This window comes from Juglans microcarpa x Juglans regia, chromosome 3S (assembly GCF_004785595.1).
Source record: "Juglans microcarpa x Juglans regia isolate MS1-56 chromosome 3S, Jm3101_v1.0, whole genome shotgun sequence".
Lineage (NCBI taxonomy): Eukaryota > Viridiplantae > Streptophyta > Magnoliopsida > Fagales > Juglandaceae > Juglans > Juglans microcarpa x Juglans regia.
Genome location: NC_054599.1, coordinates 4,038,445 through 4,061,102, shown reverse-complemented (window position 1 = coordinate 4,061,102; position 22,658 = coordinate 4,038,445). Strand labels below are relative to the sequence as shown.

Below are 22,658 nucleotides of genomic sequence, written 5' to 3'. Positions count from 1 at the left end.
TGGAACTGAGACTTGTAGCTTGGCTTGCTTATCCGTTTCATTTGCGTAAAGCTAATTTTACATGTAAAGAAACCGACTGACCGGAAAGCCTCGGAGCGTACTTCCTGCAGGATGATCATCTCGTGATCTCTTTACTCAGTTATTATATATTGTCTTTTTCTTTTTTTCTTTTTCCCGTAATTTTCTCATTTCTCATGTCAAGTTGTCAACAAAAGCCTGGATCGACGTTAGAGCAATTACAACATACATCATGATCAGCAGCACCGAACTGTGAACAAAGAATAAAAAAAAATATATATTCAGATTTGGAAATTAAAACCAAAAACATTTACATGAATGTTTTCTTATGCCTCATCTTTCTCATCTCCCTTTGAAGTATTCTTAACAAACAGTGGTAGGTTGAAGATAATGCTTAGGATGATGAATCTTTTGAAGCTGTAAAGTTTTCAGTGCTACCCCACCAGATCTCCTCTTCCAAAGATTTTCCACTTCCCCTCCTACAGGCTTTTGCTCCTTCTTAATAACCGGCAATGGAGGATCCAAATCTTCGATGCTGATAGGAACACATTTCTCTCCACCACGATTAGTCTTGAGCCCTCTTGCACAATTCATGGTCACTTGTCTCCTTCTTCCACAGCCAGCAGTAGTGGCGGCCACGGCGGTGACAGTTGTGGTGGCAGTCATCATGTCGAGGTTTTTGCTAGAGAAGAGTTTCTTGAGGTTGGAGTACTTGACAGATAAATCGTTGTTGTTGTTGCTTTTAGCATTGTGATTGGTGGTGAGGGTGATTTTGTGAGAGGTAGGGAAGCCAATCACTCTGCTGTTTCTCCTGACCTGGCCCATGCAACCGATTTTCGGGGACAAAGTGTCGTCGGAGACAGACACCGAGTGGTCTTTCCATTTCGGAAGTGCCACATCTTTGATGGTCGTTCTTGTACATAACATGGGCATGAATGTAGTTCTTGAATGGAGATGATGCAGGCTTTGGTATTGGTGGTGGTGGTGGTGGAGGCGATGGTATTCTTTGCCCATGTTTTGATGTTCCCTTTGTCTGTCTTCTTTGGTACTGTTTGGGAGAGACACAACTACAACTACAAATAGACTGGGTGTTTATGTTTCTAAAAGTGATCTTCTTGGTTAATGAGAAGAGGGCATTGAATCTGTCCAAAGTTGTTTAGGTTAGGTGGTCCAAGCGCATGCAGATAGAAACTGCACAAAGTGAAGTGTGATGAACGCAACAATGTTATATTGTTGCATGCCCTTTTTCTCTATCTGTTTACCTAGTCCTCCCGAGACTCCTTCCTCCCTTAAATACAACTTAAAATCAAATGAATAAGACCAGGACAGCATTAACTTATGTTGAATACTAATTACTTTGCAGTTGCAGACATATAAAGTGGACCCTTGTTTTGATGATTTTTAGAATGAGTAAAAAATGGTTTTCTGAGAAAACAAAAAAAAAATGGAAGAAAAGCAGGCTGTCAAGATTATTGATCAGGGCCGGGGAGTTAGCCAAGTGATTCAATTTCAAGCTACTTTACACGCTACTTGGTTATACATCATCATAGGCTGACCCTCGGGTTGTCCCCTTGGAGCCTAAATCAAGAAGATAGTGAAGTGTGAAAAATACAAAAGAGAGGCATTATTATTATTTTCATAACGTATTTTGTATTCTTTCACACCAAATACAAAATACAATCAGTACGTATATATAATATTCATTTGGAGTACAGATAATTTAAGTGATGGTAAAAATATACTTCAATATATATTATGTGATATTCCCATAAATTCCCATTGAACAATATGGACTAAAACATCTAACAAGAACTTAATTTCATATAGGATTATCACATGGTATTTTAGCAACATAAGTGCTATAGTCACAAAGAGATCTTATAAAAGTAAATTTATAAACTGATATAGTTTCATAGGATATATTAAATTTACATTACAATAAAAGTAATTTTACAATCTAACATATTATATTAAGCCACGTCAATTTATAGATTTATTTTTATTGAATCTTTTTATCACTAAAATATATCTCTTTGAGTTGATTAACATACTGGGATCAGTTTACATTTATTTTGGACTTTTGTTTTTCAGTAGTAATGGCAGAAAACCGAAATCCTTGACCATAAAAAAGAAAAAAAAAAACCAGTCAAATGGTCCAAATTAGAGATATTGGACAATAGCAATTAATAGGAAGATATAATATAGGTGGAGTCACGTTTGCCAAGGTGCATGACGGCCACGTAGTCATTATTATATAGGAATCATTTATGTCGTAGTAAAGATCGGAATTAGGAGACTGGGCAAGTGACAGCAACTTTGTCATTTTGAAATACCTCATCATTCAACGGTCGGCTTCTCTTCTCAAAATTTGTCTTGCATTTATTTTTAAAATATCTGTATCTTGTTTTTTTATTAAATAAAGCACTACAAAATCAAGTATTCAATGTGAAGTACTCATTTCATTCTTAATAACCATTAATTAAGGACCAAATATTATGCTATAATTGGTTTAGGTCCGTTTGAATAATGAAAGCGTTTCATCTCATCTCATCTCATCTCTATAATTTTTTTAAATTTTCACATAAATATAATAAATAATTTAATTGATTCCTTATAAATCAGATTCTCTTCGTTAGTACAGTTGTCCCATCACAGTCCCTCTTTATTTAGTTTCATTCTCAAAGAATTTCATAGTTCCCTAAAATTAGATTCAAAGCTAGTTGAGTAAAAAAATATATGAGATCAATTATCAATCTATGATAAATAAATAAACTGATGTCTATCTTTAGTAACTAAACTTGTTCTCTTCGTTGATATGAATCGTGATTAACAATGGCTAAAATGGCTTGGAAAAGTAGTAATTGAATAGGATCGTTACATTTAAAGCCAAGTGACTCCAACCCAACATATGTGAACTTCCAATTTCCAAATTCTTTCTCAAAGTTGAAATTCATCATTTAGAGCTAAAACACATCTATCAGGAATTGATCAGGGAAAAGAACAAAAGAATTGAGGAAAAATACATAAATAACCAGCCTTCTAGGTTGGTCTTACGTACATCTATCAGCACCCTTTTGTCATTCTCATCATACTTAAATGATGTAAGATTATTTATCAAACATTAACTTTGTTATTTAAAAAATAATAAATATTTAAATAACATAGCTCTTGAAAAATGTAGTTTGGTCTACATGGCTTTTAGGTATTCTAACTCTTGAAAAAATAGAGAGTTGAATACCCAGAGATGAGATGAGATGATTTTAAATAAAAGTTAAAAATTAAATAAAATATTATTATAATATTATTTTTTTACTATTATTATTATTTTATAATTTGAAAAAGTTGAATTGAGATTTAAAAAAGTTGAATTGTTTATTATATTTTATATAAAAATTTAAAAAAATTTTAATAATGATATGAGATGAGATAAGATAGTTGAAATACCCACAAACTCCAAACAAGGCCTTATCATTCGAATTTCAAAATTCAACCACCCGCCTTGCCGTCAAGGGACGGTCGGTCACCCATGCCCATGGCGTGGGCCACATGCTACAAACTTCAGACGGAGTCCCCACAGCCAAACCCTCCAACCTATGCCTGACTTTAATACCATTAATGTCACTTTTTTTAATGCAGCAATAAACTATCAAGGCGTCTGATTTGACATTTGGTCAAAAGAAAAAAAAAAAATCCACGTTAGGCTACGATCACATGCGTGTCACCTGATAGGATGCTTTGATATTTATATATGTGAATTGCTAATTTACAAATTGATTACATAAAAAATCATTTTATTTTGACTTTAAAAATTCATCATCTTTGCAGTATACACTACACGTATTTTTTTTTATTGTTGCTAAATTACATAAATTCTTCTACTCATCATTAATATACCACATTTAGTAAAGAAAAAAATAAAAAATAAAAAAATTATGTGGTGTGTGATATAGAAATGATAAGTAAAAATGAGTAAATCTCCATAACCTCTTCACACTCCACACTTCATATTTTTTTTAATTTTTATTATTTTTTTCTTTTATCAAATATTTATTATATGAATAATGAATAGAAAATTGAAAATAATTTTAAAAAAATAAACTCAAAAAAAATTTAAAAAAATATTAAAAAATTTAAAAATTTAAAAAAATATAAAGTGTGATGGAGATTGTGTAGCAAAACTCTTCTTCATATTTGATTTTTTCAGCAATTTGAATTTGGACACACCATTCTTAATAATCAATGTTATCAATATTCTTATTTTGTTGCTTTTACTTCCGTACTATTTAAAAAATATATATATACTAGTCTATGTTCAATTCAACGTGCAGTCTATGTCAAATTACTGCATGTTATTCGATATGCACTATTTGTGTGAATGTTTCTCACGACAAATTTTATAAAATATAAACTTACAAACTAATTTAATACGAGATGTCTGACTGTAAATTTTCTTTTTATTGTAAAATATATAATATTTCATATCAAACCACGTCGATTTATAAATTAACTCTAGTAAAATTTCTATGTAAATCAAACATTTCTCCTTGACAAGAATGTTTTACATCTTCATGGAATGTTATGTAATGCATTGCCATCAAATTCTACCCTCTTCCATTCCGGATTTTTCTGCGTACGGCCGTCACTCATTGCCAAAGAAAGTTAAAGCTTAAAAAAGAGCTTCTCATTCACTTCATGAAAAGGGAAAGAAAATGGCTCGGTGACTGCCTTTTTTTTCCCTTTGTAATTCAACTTACTTTTACAAGAAACATGTTTTAAGAGAAACATCATTGAGAAGTCTCATCATTTCCCCCACCTTGAGCTGAAAATGCTTCATCCTGTGGCAACTTGGATTCAAGAATATCCTCCTGTAATAAAGGAACTTTATTTGAACCATCATCTTCCCTGGTATGCTCTTTTGAATCATCATTTGGTTCTACACTACTAGTATCTCCAGGTTCTTTATCGGTAACAACTCTATGCTGCAGTTTCTGAGTTTGAGAACTGGGCAAAGGAGAAGGAGTAGTAGCACCCATCCCTTTGGAAAGACAAACATACTTGAAAACAAGTTGTTTGTAATTGTTCAGCAGGTCTTCTATATTGTCGATTGTTAGATCACCAACATGAGCAAACAAATATGGATAATCCCGAAAGACTTGGCTAACCATATCCTCCTTCAAAAGCATAATTGCCCCTTTGTTCTCCAAATCGGAGAGGGATGGAGTTTTTGTCACTGATAACGGATCTCGAGTTGCGGAATCCCCATCATTAGAAACATTAAAAGATGAATGTTTAGGATCCACATGTTCTGCTGTAGACACGTCTGCTGCATTTCTATCACTTTGATCAGACTGGCCATCCCAATCAGCTGAGAGTCCAGAAAGAAGTGCTCGAGCAGACTCCATGTTCTTTTCAAACTCAATTTCATCCATGGAGAGCGTCTTTGCATCAATGTTGGAGATGAAAGACTCAGCAGACAGCATGTTCGTAAAAAAATATGCTGATTCCGCAACTAATCGAGATTGCTGCCTGTACCTTTGAATATACAACAAATTGGAGTGCAGTTGCGGAGGGTTTGCCTGCTTGATATCATTCGTGCAGCCATAAATATAACATTATAAGTGTCAAATTGCAAGGGACATTGAAGAGAGATATGAAGCATGGAAGCAATCAGTTTGCAAAGTATTATTGGTACTAAATCAGGCTTTGTGTAATCACAATAGTTTATACCAAAAAATTCAAAAGGAAGATCTTAGAAGTTACACATTTATGATCTTGCTGATTACTTAGTAAATTTAAAGGAGAAAGCAAACATCACAACATTTAAAAACTATATCCACGAAAATATATCACAAATTAACAATAATGGAACCAATACCACTTCGAATAACGCATCGTGCACCATGTCAGTATGAACAGTAATCACAGATTTATTTGTTTTTAAACTCTACGGTAATCGCAATGTTTTCTCTTTTAACATTTTACCAATATTAGAAATAGAGTTTTGTTTTGAATGTGATTTGAGAGAGCATAGCAGCTTTTTAAGGAGATGGACACAAACATATAGCATGTACATGGATATATACCGTTGTTTGACTTCTAATCCCCATGTCAAGTCCTACTTCTAAAACTTACCCTTTACTTTTTCATGCGATGCTCCATTATCAATGATTAATGGGTAAGCAATAACAGAGATAAGGGATCCAAAACAAACATACTAATTTCATCATGAACACAATAACTATATGGAACCATCAGATTTTTGTTTTCAATAACAGTAAGATATCAGCAATTAAATTATGTAATCATATAGTATATCTAAACTCACCTTTATAGTAACGTAAATCAGGACAGGAAGAAATTCATCAGCTCCAGGGGGGTTCTCATTTGAAGCAATAGAAGCATTAAGCAGTAAGTTACCGATAACCTTGCAACAATTAAGGATACAAACAAGCTTGTCTCTAGGAGCCTTGTACATATTGATCTTCTGCAGTTCTTTCTGTGCAAGCTGCCAACACCGAAATAGAGATGCAGTTAAGACTCTATATGTAAAATATTAAGCCCCCCCAAAAAAAACCCAGTTTAGCATACTTCTAATTGAGCATGGAGGTTAACAGGAGTAGAAAAATCTTGTTAGCCTTTTGAGATTGTTGCATGTCCCACATTTCAGAGGATGTTCTACATGCACTTTTGCTTAAACCATCTCCCAATGCCATTTATGGTTGTTACTTATCCAAGAAACATACAAGGTGGTATCTGTCGGTGTTAATGGATTCAACATATTCCTATTCATGACCTGATCAACATTCCTTGTTGATAAAATTCAGCTGATGTGGGACTCAAGACATATATTGGGACCTAGCATTCACCAAACAGCCTGAAAATGACAGGATCAATATAAAGCTAGTGATTTTATTTAATTGGCACTAAGTGACACATGGTATGCCAACTGTGGAGTCAAGATAGATAAGTAATGATGGAAAACTTCTGATGGAATCATTACCCTTCTTCAGTACTGGAAAATATAGTGAAATCCACATACCTAGAGATGTTTAGTGCAACATATACAGAAAAATTTAGATAATATCAAATGAGTCACGCTTCACAGGTATTAATTTATCATGGGAGGAAATTCCAAACTCTTCCAGTCGCTTTTTTAGATTGTTTCTTGCTAAAGAAAACCTTCTTTTGCTAAGCAAGCTCTACAAAGTTAAAAACCTTGGGCTTCTAATGACTGGAAATTGAAAGCCCCAAATAAAGTTTTGAACTTAAAATTTTGAATCCCATTTTAGTAATTTATATAATATCCATAAGAGGCAATGGTAACAGAACACAAGATCTGGAATTCCCTTCATGAGAACTTTGGCTGAATATCCATTTAAAAAGAGAGATAATTATATTTGGGCAGAGCCAGCCAAAGGAAGGGCAGTACTAAAAGTAGGATCTTTTTATGTACTCTGGAATCTCCTACTCGAAGCCTCCATTCAATCATGATAACACCTCTCTTCCTCCCAAACAAAAAAATCAAGAAGAAACATAATCATTAAAAAAACAAAAATCTAGTTTAGGTCAAACAAGCTAAGGATTATGGGAGATGAAGTATGAAAATTATAGGCAGCAAACACCCGAAGGAAATGATGATTGAAATGGACTTTTATTTAAAAGAAAAAAAGAAAATGACCACCTCCAGTAGGGGAGGGGGGATCTTGGGCATGCCATCTTGTAAAAACACTGCTAGACATGAACTTAATAATAAAAAAAAAAAGAATAAACTCATGAAACTTTATAAATGAGAGATCTCTATATGCTATTTTTGTGCATGTGCAGGAGAAACATATATAAGCTTTTTATATGTGCCATCTCTTTTTGCATGCTAGAGTGAAACTTTGTATGAGGAAACAACTATGGGAGTTCTCTTATGGCAGCTTGAGAGTTAAAAAGTCAGAAAATAAGTTAAACTTGAGTGTGTTGTGCTGGGTCCCACACTTTAAATGCATCCAAGACATTTTAAATTATAAAAAAAAAAAACTAAAAAATTCTTTATGACCATCCAAAATATCCATTGCCCTTCTTAAAATGTAAACATGCTAATTAATGCCAATAGGTTTAATCAGATATATATATGTATATATGGAGAGAGAGAGAGAGAGAGAGAGTCCCACTTACTAGCCATGATGTTTCGTTTTGAAAGGTTGGTTTAATATCCAAATTTTCTGGTCGAATGAATTGTTGAATCAAAGCGGTCTTCTCAAAAAGTTGGTCATCAAGTTTTACATCACTTGGATGTGAAGCAAATACACGAGGAAATAACTTTGTCATGACATACTTCTCTAGTCCCTGTATTTGAAAGGTGCAGTGGTAAGGAAATCACTGATTCACTATAGATCGAAGTATGTTCACAGCACACATTACGAGGAAAAAACAACTAAAATGGAAATTGAAATGAAAACAACCCATGTTTTAAATTCCATTCCGGTGACCATTCCGGTTGAAGCACTGGAACATAATATTTTGGTACTGGTGCACTCCAGTGTACCGTTTCAGGATTAGTTATATATATATATATATATATATATATTTAAACATATAACTGATATTTAATAAAATAAATACATGTATATGTAAGTGTAAGTGTGTATCATGTATGTATTTGTGCGTGTGTGTGTATATATCAATATATATATATGGAAGAATTTGAGATTTATAAAATGAATATACGTTGAAAACATAAAAAAATGGTGTTAAAAGATAATATTAAAAAAATCACAAACTTAAGTTGAGACACAAAAAATAAAAGAACCAAGTAATTACTAAAAATAATGAGATTTAGAGAGAGAGAGAGAGAGAGAGAGAGAGAGAGAGAGAGAGGAGGAACATATATAATGTTACAAAAAACTTAAAATTATATAATTGACTTTAGATTTTAAAATTCCATGAATGCCATCTAGATTTGAAATTTACAAAAATGTCATCCAAACTCAATAAAATTACAAATTCGCCATTAAAACGGTCCGGAATGGAGTGAATTGACTGGAATGAGCTGGAATTTAGAACGAAACGGAATGAGCAACCATCAAGAACTTCATAATAACAACCATCCAACAAAGAAATGCAAATACAGTGTAAATGTCCAGTAACTCACTTCCCCAGAACTCTCCAGCTCCTCCTCTGAGCAACCAGACCAAAGTGGATGAACCCTGAAAGCTGCTTCCATATTGACAAGGAACTCCTGTACTGCAGCACCGTCCTTCTCTGGATCAGGAGCATTGTTTGAAAATGAGACGATAAAACTGCCATATGGAAGACATCACATTCAAGACCTTGCACATGATTGCTTGTTAAAATGTTATTATCATATGCAATAAATATGCAGAAGGAAAGAACCTTTTGCTTAGGTGAAGAAATAAATAAACAAAGCATGGTAAATCTTCTATGGAAAGGCTATCATTAGTTTTGAGTAATCATGAGGTACAATGCAGTCTCTCCCATTCCAAGTATCTCTCACGTATAATTGGCTGCCCCCCTAATCACTGGATGGGGAATTCTACGAAGCTCCAGAGTTGAATTAATTATCCTTCGACTATAAACTTTTACTGAAGCATGTGCCCCAACTCGCATGCTCCATGCAAGAAGAGCACTGCTAGGGCCACCGAGGCCGGTCCCGACAAATTCTACTGACAAGTGAAAAATCTACCTTCTATTTTGTGTTTTTTTTTTTAAGTATTTTTTTTTTTTTTTTAAATCCCTTGAACATTTTTCAAAAAAAGAAAAAAATCACAAATTCATTAAAAAAACAATTCCTTAACCATTAAGTAAAAAAATAAAAACAAAAAAAAATGGGTAGAAAATGATGGTGGCCATCCTCGGTAAGAGTAGTGTTTTCCATGAAAGAAAGGGAGTGTGAGTTTCATTCCACAAACCCGAAAATCTATAATTGAAGGGAAAGCTCGTGGCAAGGTTTCTTTACCACTCTCTCACAACAGCTTCACTTGTCTATTTTAATCATCTCGTGTTTCAGGTTTGAAATGTAATTCGACATACCATTCCTAAACGGGTTGTGATACATCCTATATCAGCCAAAACATGACGCAGTTTCCCCACACACACACCCACCCGCACACGATTAACTTCGGCTTCGATTCTAGTGAAAAATAAATTCGAGCATTTAGTTAAAACTATAGGCAATCAACCATAACGTAGTCGGAGTCGGAGAGAATCATAAACATCAAGTAATTGACTTTGAATTCAGTGGATCTTCCTTTCTTTCTTTTTTTACTTTGAACCTGTGGTTAAAGACCAAGTCCCAGGTCTTTCATGCAAGGAACAGAATCATCGTAACTACTCTATAATCGGAACAAGATACTCTCAGAGTCCAATCCAAAATTTGAAGGCTTCTGCTAGGAGAGAGACATATGAAGTAGTGGGAGTATTTAATAATGCCGGAAAAATCCAGATGGGACTTTACCCATCTATTTAAACGCCCTCAAATTTAGATAGAAGAAACTATTCCCCAAAAACTCGCTAAAATTATTGGCTAAACAAACCCATCATAATTGCAAGAAGAACTTGGTGATAAATACACCACAGATTCAGGAAAAATTAGAGGGTTTAAATTTGGAATTAATTTGGATCATAAATGCAGTACCTTTTGATAGATTTGACGAAATCTGCTGCGGAAGGTTGTCGCATGCGCTCCAGAAAGTCGTGGAGACCCAGGAAAACGTCGGCGTTCTCCATCCACCCACGCACCCCCGTTCGATTGTGTCAAAACCTGAGCTTTCAAGGAGTGATTACAGATTACTAGGCCAGTTTATGGAAGCAGAGTTACTGATTAAAAAAAAATGGTTCCAAGGAAAGAGAGTTCGTAAAAATGGAGTGAGTAGCTTGGTGCTTGGATAATTTAACAGAGCATCCAATCTTAAATTAGAAGTTTCAAACGAACAATTATTACAAGAAATTATATTATTAAAAATAGAAAAAAATGAGAAAAATTTCCATGAAAAAAAATATAATATTGAACAGGAAGAATGTTCAACATTAGATGAAACGGACAATTTCATTAATATTCTTACCGTCTTTAATTCTTAATAATACATTATATTCTACTAATACCTTATTATCTTATACCTGGGACACGCCTTTGGTATCAGAGCCATTGGTGATAGTATTATTATTACTATTTTATTGCTTATTTTATTGCTATTGATATTTCTATCTTATTTTCCTGATATTTACGATGGATTTTTATTATGCTCATAGTACTGGATTTCGCAATTTGTATGAATTAAAATGTACAGAATATAATTTAAGAATGGATCTACAAATCTTGATGGATAATATAAAAGATCTTAAAAGACAACAACAATTAATGAGGCAAAATTATACATTAATGATGACTAAATACCATGTATATCAAAGTAGGCAGTCTGCAATAGAATACTATGAAGCTGACTTCACTTTCCTTAGAAAAGAAATTAATGTCATAAGAAACCATCTAAAAATACTTGCTTTATAAAAAAAAAAAAAAAAAAAAAAAAAAGAGTAAAGGAATCATTGATACAAATTTTACAAAGATAACCCATAACTAGAGAGAAAAATGTATATTGGGAAGCTTGTGTTGGTAAGCCAAGAAAAACCGATGGTCAGCCCATTTAAGCCAGAGGGCTCTCAGGGTAGTCCCGGTGGTGTTCCCTCAAGTTCTTAATCTACTTATTTCTCTTTGGAAATAGGAAATTTTTGTTGAAAATCTGAATCAATGAATTCTTTTTTCAAACCTAATGAATCTACCACTAGCATCCCTATAGAATCTGATAATATTAATCAAGAAGACTATAGTATATTAGATATAGAAAGAAATCTACAAGATTGGACAATTCCCGATGTTCCAAACAATCAAATATATAAAATCTCAACTTTTTCTTCTAAATTTTCATTCCTTACAAATTACACAATTAAAACAGTAGAGAAAACTATTAGTTTAAATAATGACTATGAATCATTACATCTCTTAACAAAAAAGGCTATTGATCAACACAAAAAGAATTATTCTTTCATCCATATTGGATTAGTACAAGTAGCTATAAAGCCACTCACTCGAAACGGCTTAAATACCTCAGTATTGCTTTGTTTAAGAGACGGAAGACATTATAACTTTCATGATTCATTACTTGGAATGGTAGAATCCAACTTGTTCCAAGGACCGGTCTATTTTAACTGTTATCCCAATTATTCTTTATCATTATTTCATGGTAACATTTTACACGCCTTAATACTAAATATTAAAACAAATGGCTATCAAATGATGAAAGGGTCACATGCTTTAACAGTAGTTTACAGGATTCATTATAAATTAATGAAAACAACATTAGAACCACAAGCTTTAATTACTAGCCCTAAAGGATATACATTATTATTACAATCTAGCACACAAAATTCTAGTATACAAATTCCTAAACAAATCAATTGGAATCAAGTCACACTTCCTAATGAATGGCAATTAGAAAATATCACTCCAACACCCAAAATAGAAAATAATTCTAAAGATAATCTCGAATATATAGATCAAAAAACGGATGGGACGGTTCAAATAGCTTTTCAGCCTTTCAGAAGATCTTTTTCACATTATTCCTCTCCAGCACCTTCCAGTTATCATACACCCAGATCTATTCTTACATCAATTCCTAGAAATAAATCTCAAAATTTTGACACCAGATCTTTTGATACTAGATCCCAAAATCTTGACACCCAGATTCGAGGGATCATTCCTGGAAACATTATTGATACACCAGTATATGCTATTAGGAATCCTGATAGAGCATCTACCTCCCAAAATCCTGAAAAAGAACCCTCTTCTCCAACGTATTCTCAAGTAGTTGGAGATGATGCCCAAATATATACCCTGAATAAAGAAGAATTTAAAATTAACAAAGAATATCTCAAACAAGATTATATGAAAAAATAAAATAGTCACAAAAGAATAACATTTTTCTCAACCTTTACAAAAATAGAAAGAGATTATATTCAAGAAAGATATTACGAAGATTTAGAGAAAATACAGATCAATATTCCTTTCTTTACATGGTTTAAGATATATAAATCAAACCAATTATCTACCATAAACAAGACTACTAATCAATGGATTAAAGGAGAAAATAACCAAATTATTTATGAAGAATATCCCCCTTTTGAAGCCATCAAGTACAATCAAAGGAATACTCAAATTCTGGCTACACCAATAAAAAAATATAATATTGCAAATACTGAAAAAAATCTTGATAATATAATACAACAAAACAATTATACTAATTTATATTTAAAAATCATGGGTAAGCAATTAGAAAGGATTGAAAACCAAATATCTCCTATAAAACCCACTATTAAAGAAATAGAAGAAACTCCCTTATTTGTTTCCCACGAAATTCCATCCCATTTAAAATCAATATTTTCCAAAAACAAAAATGATTTATTGGAACAGATATCTAGTAAATTAGAAAAATTAACGATTAGCAACACTGCCACAACCTCAAAACAACCACATATTAATGTATTAAGCAAAATAGACTCACCCGTAATATCTGACTCTGAAATTAGTAATATTGAAAACCAATTTAAAAATCTAGATTTACAGATAAACAAGATTAGAGGAGATCATGTTAATAACTTTTCGGCTAGAGATTCAAAACATCATGTCTCTATTACTCGTAATTGGTATCCCAGACCTACTCCACCGGATATGCAATTCGAGGAAAGAGAACATATAGTAAGATCAGCCTTCGCACCGGATGTATTATACGAATGGAATATAGACGGATTATCTGAATACGAAATACTAAATCATTTTCAAGAAATGATTATGGTAGCCAACGTCTATAAAAGTAACAGAAAAACTGATCATCAGGTAGCACACATTATTGTTACAGGATTTACTGGCCAACTAAAGGGTTGGTGGGATCATTATCTTTCATATGATGAAAGGTCACGTATATTAACAGCCTATAAATATGATGAAAATATGCAAATAATTAAAACGGAAAATGATTTACCCCTAGAAGATGCTGTCAATACATTAATATATGCATTAACCAAACACTTTGTAGGTGATCCCGTTCAATTTAAAGAAAGAACTAGTGATTTATTGATTAATCTTAAATGCCCTCAATTATCTGATTTCCGTTGGTATAAAGATGTATTTCTAACTAAAGTTTTGATCAGAAATGATTGTCAACAGCCATACTGGAAGAAAAAGTTCATAGCCGGACTTCCATATTACTTCGCCCAAAAGGTACGAGAATCATTATTAAGATCAGACGGTACTATTGATTTTCATAATCTTACATATGGAGATATAATAAGTAAGATTAATAGAACTGGATTAACTATGTGCAATGATTTAAGATTAAAAAAACAAATGGAGAAAGAAAAGAAGTTTGCTAGAAAAGAATTAGGTACTTTTTGTGAACAATTTGGTTACACTCCTTTATTAGCCCCCTCAAGAAGACACAAAAAGGGAAAAAGAGTTTATAACAATTATTCCAATAAAAAACGAAAATACAGAAAACCTTATAAAAAGACAAAAGATAAACAAATATATAATAAGCCACTAAAAAATCCTAAAAAGACTAATAAAAAGAAAAAGCAGATTGTTTGTTATAAATGCGAAAAAATAGGACATTACAAATCAAACTGTAAAGTTAAACAACAAATTAATGAATTGGATATACCCGAAACATTAAAAGATAAATTAATAGACATTTTTATAATAAAATCAAGTGAAGATGAGGTTAGTTCTTCAGAAGAAGAAGAAATTTATCAATTAAAAGAATCAAGCTTTTCAGAACAATCTTCCGATAGTGAATTAGAAGAAGATGAAGTACATATCTGTAATTGTCTAAGTAAGGATAATTGTATCTGTAACAAAACCATTAATGTACTTTCAAAACAAGAAGACATTATATTAGAATTAATAGACAAAATCAACAACCCTCAAGAAAGAAAAGATTATTTAGAAAAATTAAAAGATACATTTAATAATCAAAATACTACAATAACTTCATCCTCAACACCTTACAATTTTTCAGAAATAATAAGTAGATTTAAAACTGACAAACAGAAAATTACGATTCAAGATATACAACAAGAAATCAATGAGATAAAACAGGAAATTAGAAATTTAAAAACATCCAATCTTAAATTAGAAGTTTCAAACGAACAACTATTACAAGAAATTATATTATTAAAAATAGAGAAAAATGGGAAAAACTTCCATGAAGAAAAACATAATATTGAACAGGGAGAATGTTCAACATTAGATGAAACGGACAATTTCATTAATATTCTTAATAAGATAAATTTTCAAAAATGGTATGTTGAAGTAACAGTTTCAATTAATCAAGAATTCTCTTTTACTACAATTGCCGTATTAGATACAGGAGCAGACTTAAATTGTATACAAGATGGATTAATACCTTCTAAATATTTTGAAAAAACAAGAGAAACATTATCCCAAGCCAATGGAACAAAATTAAATATAAATTATAAATTATCCAATGCACATATATGTAATAATGGACTTTGCTTTAAAACAACATTCATCTTAGTAAAAAATATTAATACCAAAGTAATCTTAGGAAATCCCTTTCTTGCACTACTTTACCCTTTCTCTGTAACAGAAGAAGGAATCTCTACTAAAATACTTGGACAAGAAATACAATTTAAGTTCATATTTCCCCCAGTACCAAAAGAAATTAACTCTTTAAAGAAAATTTCATTAACCAGAGAAATTAATTTCTTAACAAAAAATAAAATTAGAAGAAAGGAAAACCAAATAAACTTCTTAAAACAAGAATTAAAATATAAAAGAATTCGAGAACAGTTAAAAGACCCATTATTAACCCAAAAAATTGATAATTTCAAAATTACAATTGAAAATGAAATATGTGCTAACCTACCCAATGCCTCCTGGAATAGAAAACAACACATAGTTGAATTACCCTATGAAAAAGAATTTTTCGAGAAAAACATTCCAACTAAGGCTAGACCTATCCAAATGAATAACGAATTACTAGAATATTGTAAAAAAGAAATTAATGATTTAAAAACAAAAGGATTAATAAGGAAAAGTAAATCACCATGGAGTTGTGCCGCCTTTTATGTCCAAAAACAGGCAGAATTAGAAAGAGGAGTTCCTCGTTTAGTAATAAATTATAAACCTTTAAATAAGGTATTACAATGGATTAGATACCCAATTCCTAATAAAAAAGATTTATTATCCCGATTATATAATGCTACAATATTTTCAAAATTCGACATGAAAAGCGGGTTTTGGCAAATCCAAATCGCTGAAAAAGATCGGTATAAAACAGCTTTCACAGTCCCCTTTGGACATTTTGAATGGAATGTTATGCCATTTGGATTAAAAAACGCCCCTAGTGAATTTCAAAATATTATGAACGAAATCTTTACTCCATTCACTTATTTTTCAATAGTATATATAGATGATGTATTAATATTTTCTTCATCTATTGAACAACATTGGAAACATTTAAATATCTTTGTTCAAGTTATCAAACAAAATGGATTAGTTGTCTCCTCATCAAAAATAAAACTATTCCAAGAGAAAATTAGATTCCTTGGACATGAAATTTATCAAGGAACTATTACACCAATTAGTAGAGCAATAGAATTTGCTGATAAATTTCCAGATGAAATAAAAGATAAAAATCAATTACAGAGATTTCTAGGAAGTCTCAACTATGTTGCAGATTTTTACCAATCTATCAGACCATTATGCAAACCATTATTTAAAAGATTAAAAAAGAATCCACCTCCTTGGACAGAAAAACATACTAGTATTATAAAACAGATTAAAGCTCATATTAAGAAATTACCATATTTAGGGCTTCCATCTCCTCATACTTTTAAAATTGTTGAAACAGATGCCTCTGATATAGGTTACGGAGGAATTATGAAACAAAAATTATCATCCAACTCGGAACAAATAGTTCGATTCCATTCAGGATGTTGGAATCCTACTCAAAAGAATTATAGTACTATTAAAAAAGAGATTTTAGCTATTGTATTATGTATTTCTAAATTTCAAGATGATTTGTTGAATCAAAAGTTTTTGCTTAGAATAGATTGCAAATCAGCCAAGGAAGTTTTAATTAAAGATGTGAAAAACCTGGCTGCAAAACAAATATTTGCCAGATGGCAAGCTATATTAAGTATTTTTGATTTTGATATTGAGCATATTAAAGGATAATCTAATTCTCTTCCTGATTTTCTATCCCGAGAATTCTTACAGGGAAAATCATGTCATCTTCAAAGTCCAAAATAAAGTCCAAATCTTCATACGCACGGCCGCCATCTCCTCCCTATCCTTCACCTTGTCCTTCTGCAACTCCAAGACCTTATACGGTATTGGGATCATTACCACAAAATATTAGACCCTCTTACAATCCATTTTCACCATTAGCCTCTCCAAAATTACCAACCTATTCCAAAGCTGTTTCTCCTCCTTCTCCTTCCCAAATTATTAATCCTCCATTATTATCTCAACCTTCTTCGTCTCCTATTATTATCAAATCTCATTGGCATCCGGTCTTTCCTATTGAATCTGAAATACAACATCTGTCTGACCCTCAGAAATTACTTGATGCCTTTCTCCTACCGGACTGGCATTATGTTCCACAAAACATTAAGAAAACCTAGCATTTTTATGAATTTATATTAGTAGATACTGACTCAATTATTCTCTCAGAAATTCCTTGTTCTCTTCAAACTCAACCTTCTCCACCAGCGTCTCCAATTATTGCCTTTCATAAAGTCACTATTAAGCAAGTTCTCACCCTGGAACAATGGGGAAAAAATCCCTACTTGACAAGAAAATTCTCTCATCCCTATGATCCTCCTTATTATGATTATTACGATTACCAGCAAGCATGGACAAAAATGTTTTTAAAACAAAACAAAAATTTGCGTCATTCATGGTTCCTTCATTTTGATAAACTACAGGAAATTAAAACACTCCCGAAATGGTTCTCACTATGGTGGGAATATTATGGACCTGAACCTCTTCTCCTTCCTCTTCCCCTTCAGGAAAGTCTCCAAAATTTCATCTCACAGAATGACAGCCCACCAACATTAAACCATTGCTCACCCCTCTTGCTCTTCTTTCTCAAAACAAAATTAAATTGGATTATGAAATGGGAATACGTTATCAAACCTCATCCCTCTCTCAAAACCATTATGTTCCTAGCCCGTCAAGTTTCCATCAAATGGTGGGAAAAATACAATTATGATCATGTACTGAAGATGTTTTCAAAAGTTACCAAAGCTCCGGAAGTCCTAGTCCAGCGAAGCAGATTCCAAGCACAATTGGCATCCATTACAAACAAAAAGGATTTGAAAAAATTAGCTGAAGTAATGTCACAAATATCAGACAGTGACGATGAAGAAGAAGCACAACCCAGATTAACTCCACCACAGCAACCCGCATTATCACCAGCCCATCAGGCCTCTCCTTCTCAACAGGCCTCTCAATTTCAAGGCAACCAAGCTGCATCTCCTACTCAAAATTATTCACCTTACCATCTGGTACAACTGATGGATTCTCAAGACCCATTTGAACTGGAATTAGCAAATTATGATCCTCAGAATTTGTGACTACAAAAAATTATTATCTGACCAACCAGCATGACATGCAGATATTATCCCTCTAAAAAGTTATTCGCGACAGATTATTGCCCAGCAAAGCGACAAATAATTCTGTACTAGATTACGTGTTATGTACTATGTTTGTTTTTAGCGTCGGCTGACACTGTTCTTGTCTTTAATGTCGGCCGGTACTGTGTTTGTCTTTAGCGTCGGCTAATACTGTTATTATAACGGCCGGTACTATTCATGTATTATTAAAGTTACTGTTTTAGTGTCTATATAAGGGGGGTTCACGAGGCAAGAAGGGCATTCAGAATTCTAATCTGATATCCCTTCCTCTCTCGCCCAAACCTCTCCAGTCCAAGTCCTGTCCTCCTCTCTTTGTAAATCCTCAATCATCCTTCCCTCATGTCTTCAGCTCCCAACTCCTTTGAAAATTAATCTCCTTGTAAGTATTATATTTTTAATGAAGAAGTTTATTTCATATCTCTTTTCTTTAATTTTCCTCATGCATATGGTCGGTTATACCGCCTGCCTACTTTGCTATCATGCATATGGCCGGTCTTACCGCCTTTAATTCTTAATAATACATTATATTCTACTAATACCTTATTAGAATATAATGTTATTTTTATAAATTATTTTATAAAAATATATAAATTAATTTATAAAAATATTACTTACTTAAAACATAATTACATAAATAATTATAAGAAGCATTGTATGAAATTACTTATAGCCAATCCAAAGCTTTTTCCAAATATCAATACGGTTGTCGGGAGAAAATCGAAGCCCTACCGACTGCTCGAATCCGGATATTTGAAATCGAGTGTACACATATTCCTTCTTTATTAGCTCCTCGTGGAGCCAGCGGCCTGGGAGGCTCATCTAATCAAAACTTCCCACAATTTTTATTTCAAAGATCACGTAAATATAAAATATTTTTAAATTTTTAAATTTTAATATTTTTACTTATACTTTAGTTTGGTTACCAAACTATCTCATCTCATATAATCATTATAATTTTTTTAAACTTCTACACAAAATATAATAAATAATTTAACTTTTTTAAATTCCAAAACAAAAATTATATTAACAAATAGAAAATTATATACATCATACTATCATCTCACTTTCATCTTAGTAAGTACGATACGATACATTTATTACTATTAAATGATCCTTTATTGCATACTTTTTTATTATCTAATGGTGATAAATGCGTCACATACCACTTAGTATAATCAAAATAGGATGAGAGTGTGGTGTATAGTATTACTCTAAGGTCATTATATAATCATTATAACTTTTACAAACTTCCAAACAAAACACCAAAATGAATACAACTTCTTCAAATTTTAAAATAAAAATAATATTAATTTTTTTTTTATCTTCACAATTAATAGATTTATATGACAAAAGATCATATTAATATTTTTTTTTAGTAATGAATCTATTTCAAAATAATTGTGTTTTTCACTTTTTCGTATTGAATGAATTGGTTTTTTTCATATGGATAACATTTGTTTAAATCTTTATTTTTAGTCATACGACATTGATACTGATGGACTCTATTTCGCCATTTTTGTTATATTAATCTAGACCATCTAATCTAAAATAAATCATATTGATAATGAATCTTAGGCCAGTTTTTCCATTAATTAATTAAAAAAATTCAAAGATTTTTATGTTTTCTTAATTCGGAATCAAATATTCCTTGCGTTCCAACAAAAATATTATTTTATTTCATTCTTAAGAAAAAAAAAAAAAAGGATATAGTTAAAGGCAGATCTTAACTTATATAAGTTATTGACTTGGATTTGTGAGAGTTTGTAGAATATATATACTTGTGACAAGTAAGATATCCCAAAAAAATATGTGAATTTTTATCAAAGTGACTTTTTTATAGTCAAAATAAAGTTAATTATACTTTGATTTGTTTTATCAATACTTTCTTGATTTGCTTCATTATTGTAAATGTATTTATTTATTTATTTTTTAATTTAAGAAGAAGCTATGCAATGATTCTAAATATAATAATGATACATAGAAAGATATATATGTGTAATACTAAATATAATAATTTATTAATTTTATAATAATTTTATTCAACTTTTTCTCTCTATTTTCCTAAAATTTAATAAAACATCTTAACTCAAACAAATTCACTATTATTTACAGATCATTTTACTATTATTAACATAATTATGAGATACTCCAAGTGTCCAAACAAACTTGCTCAACTCAAGAGAAACCCAAATATATGCACCAAGTCAGATTCTATATATAGAAAAAATTTAAATAAAATAAAAATTAGAATATAAACAAAAGCTAGCAAATGATTTTTTAATAATTTACCTGCAAACTATTTGATAACATGATGAAAGACTGTAATTAACTTAGATTCATAGAGAGGGCTATCAATTAAATGATAATAATTTTTCTCCTACAACATTTTGTGCTAATGAATATTCTAATTAATGTTCATCTTCATTTTAAATCTTGTAACTTTCAGTAGTGCACATTTTAAATTATCTTATAAGTTTGTTATTTAAATGGACAACCACTTAAAATGTTTTAAAATCTAAAATTAAAAAATAAAGACAACATTTTACATCAATACTATGTATCCTTCACAAGTACACATGCAACAAAAAATGGGTTGAAGGGTCCATATTTCAGAAGTACAACCATATAGAGCCCTAGACTAGTAATCTCACAACATTTCTCTCTGGTTAAAAGAGATGCTCTAAAATACATGTAATTACTGACCACAACAAAATTCATGCATTTTCCTAATCATCAAATTTCATTGCGGATTAAACATAGAAAAGAATGCGATTATGACATTAAGGCTACTATGCCTTTTATCAAAACATAAGATGTTGATAGAGATTTTCAGCACAAATTGTTAGTCATGACTTCCAATAAGCAATATGGAACTGTCCATATTGTGGAATGCCCATATTCTAGAGTTCTGTGGAGACAATTCCTTTGGCCTCTTAACATCTCCTCCTTTGAAGGACAAGATATTGACACCTAGATTATTTGTATTTTAGATCTTGTGGCCAAACTCCAAATTGTGGAAGTTGATACTCACAAATTTCAATTATTTGCTGTAATTGCCATGGATAATCTTTGGTTTTATAGAAGAGTAATGCCACATGCAGTCGTGGAGTGTGCAAGCGCCGTGCAATCGTTTTAAAAAATAGTGGGATCTACTATTAAAAAATTATTATTTTTTCATGTGGGTCTTGTATTTATTCACTTTTTTCAAAGTGATTGCACGGCGCGTGCGCACTCATGACTGCAACTATCATTTCTCTTTACAGAAATCAAATTGTTCACACTTCCAAAAGTCTTTCCATCGGCCAATTTGTCTTAAGAGTCAACCAATCCTATACAAATCATTGTAGTGCATGGGAATGGAAAGAGAAAAATCAAAAAACCAAATAGGTTCCTCCTCCAGAAAAAGTGTCAATAGCTTTTGATGTTGCAGTAAGAGCAAGTGGTAGTACCTCTATTGCAATATGCAGATCACATAATAGAGAAATCTCATTCTTAGTAGCAAATCATTCAAAGAGCTGTTGTTGGGTTTGTGGAGCTTGGCTCAGTCCGCTCAAGCCTCACTCGACAGATGACTTGAGCGAAGACCAAGCAGAGAGTTTGCTCGACAAATGGCTAGAGCGAAAACCAGGCAGAGAGTTTACTCGTTACTTGCTCAAAAGATAGCTCAAGCGAAAATCAGGCAGAGAGTTCACTCGATGCGCGCTCGACAAGCAACTCGAGCGAATATTGCAAGAATTGAAAATTAAGGTTTCTGCCGTATAACCCTATAAATATGGTCTTCGAACATTATAGACGTACGATGTGCACAGTAAAAATGCCCCAAACAGTGTAACTTGTGATTTCTCAATATAATAAAATCATCTGCAGCTCCATGAACGTAGGCACGTTGTCGAACCACGTAAATTTGTGTCGTGTAATTG

General features: G+C 32.1%; 2 protein-coding genes across 3 annotated transcripts; both read right to left on the bottom strand.

Moving 5' to 3' along the window:
* Positions 1-269: 269 nt before the first annotated feature.
* LOC121257119 lies at positions 270-1,211 on the bottom strand. The gene has a single exon (XM_041158014.1). The coding sequence runs from the start codon at positions 1,030-1,032 to the stop codon at positions 382-384; it is 651 nt and encodes a 216-aa protein (XP_041013948.1). The 5' UTR covers positions 1,033-1,211; the 3' UTR covers positions 270-381.
* A 3,325-nt stretch (positions 1,212-4,536) lies between these two features.
* On the bottom strand, positions 4,537-10,916 carry LOC121258267 (vacuolar protein sorting-associated protein 9A-like). 2 transcript variants are annotated; one of them, XM_041159728.1, is made up of 5 exons: positions 10,661-10,916; positions 9,158-9,305; positions 8,182-8,352; positions 6,344-6,523; positions 4,537-5,594 (listed from the first exon to the last, which is right to left on the bottom strand). In XM_041159728.1, exons 1-5 carry the CDS (start codon positions 10,750-10,752, stop codon positions 4,803-4,805), a joined length of 1,383 nt encoding a protein of 460 aa, XP_041015662.1. In that variant the 5' UTR covers positions 10,753-10,916; the 3' UTR covers positions 4,537-4,802. The 2 variants fall into 2 exon arrangements, with proteins under 2 accessions (XP_041015662.1, XP_041015663.1); XM_041159729.1 differs by having other exon boundaries at positions 9,158-9,267.
* Between the last annotated feature and the right edge of the window lie 11,742 nt (positions 10,917-22,658).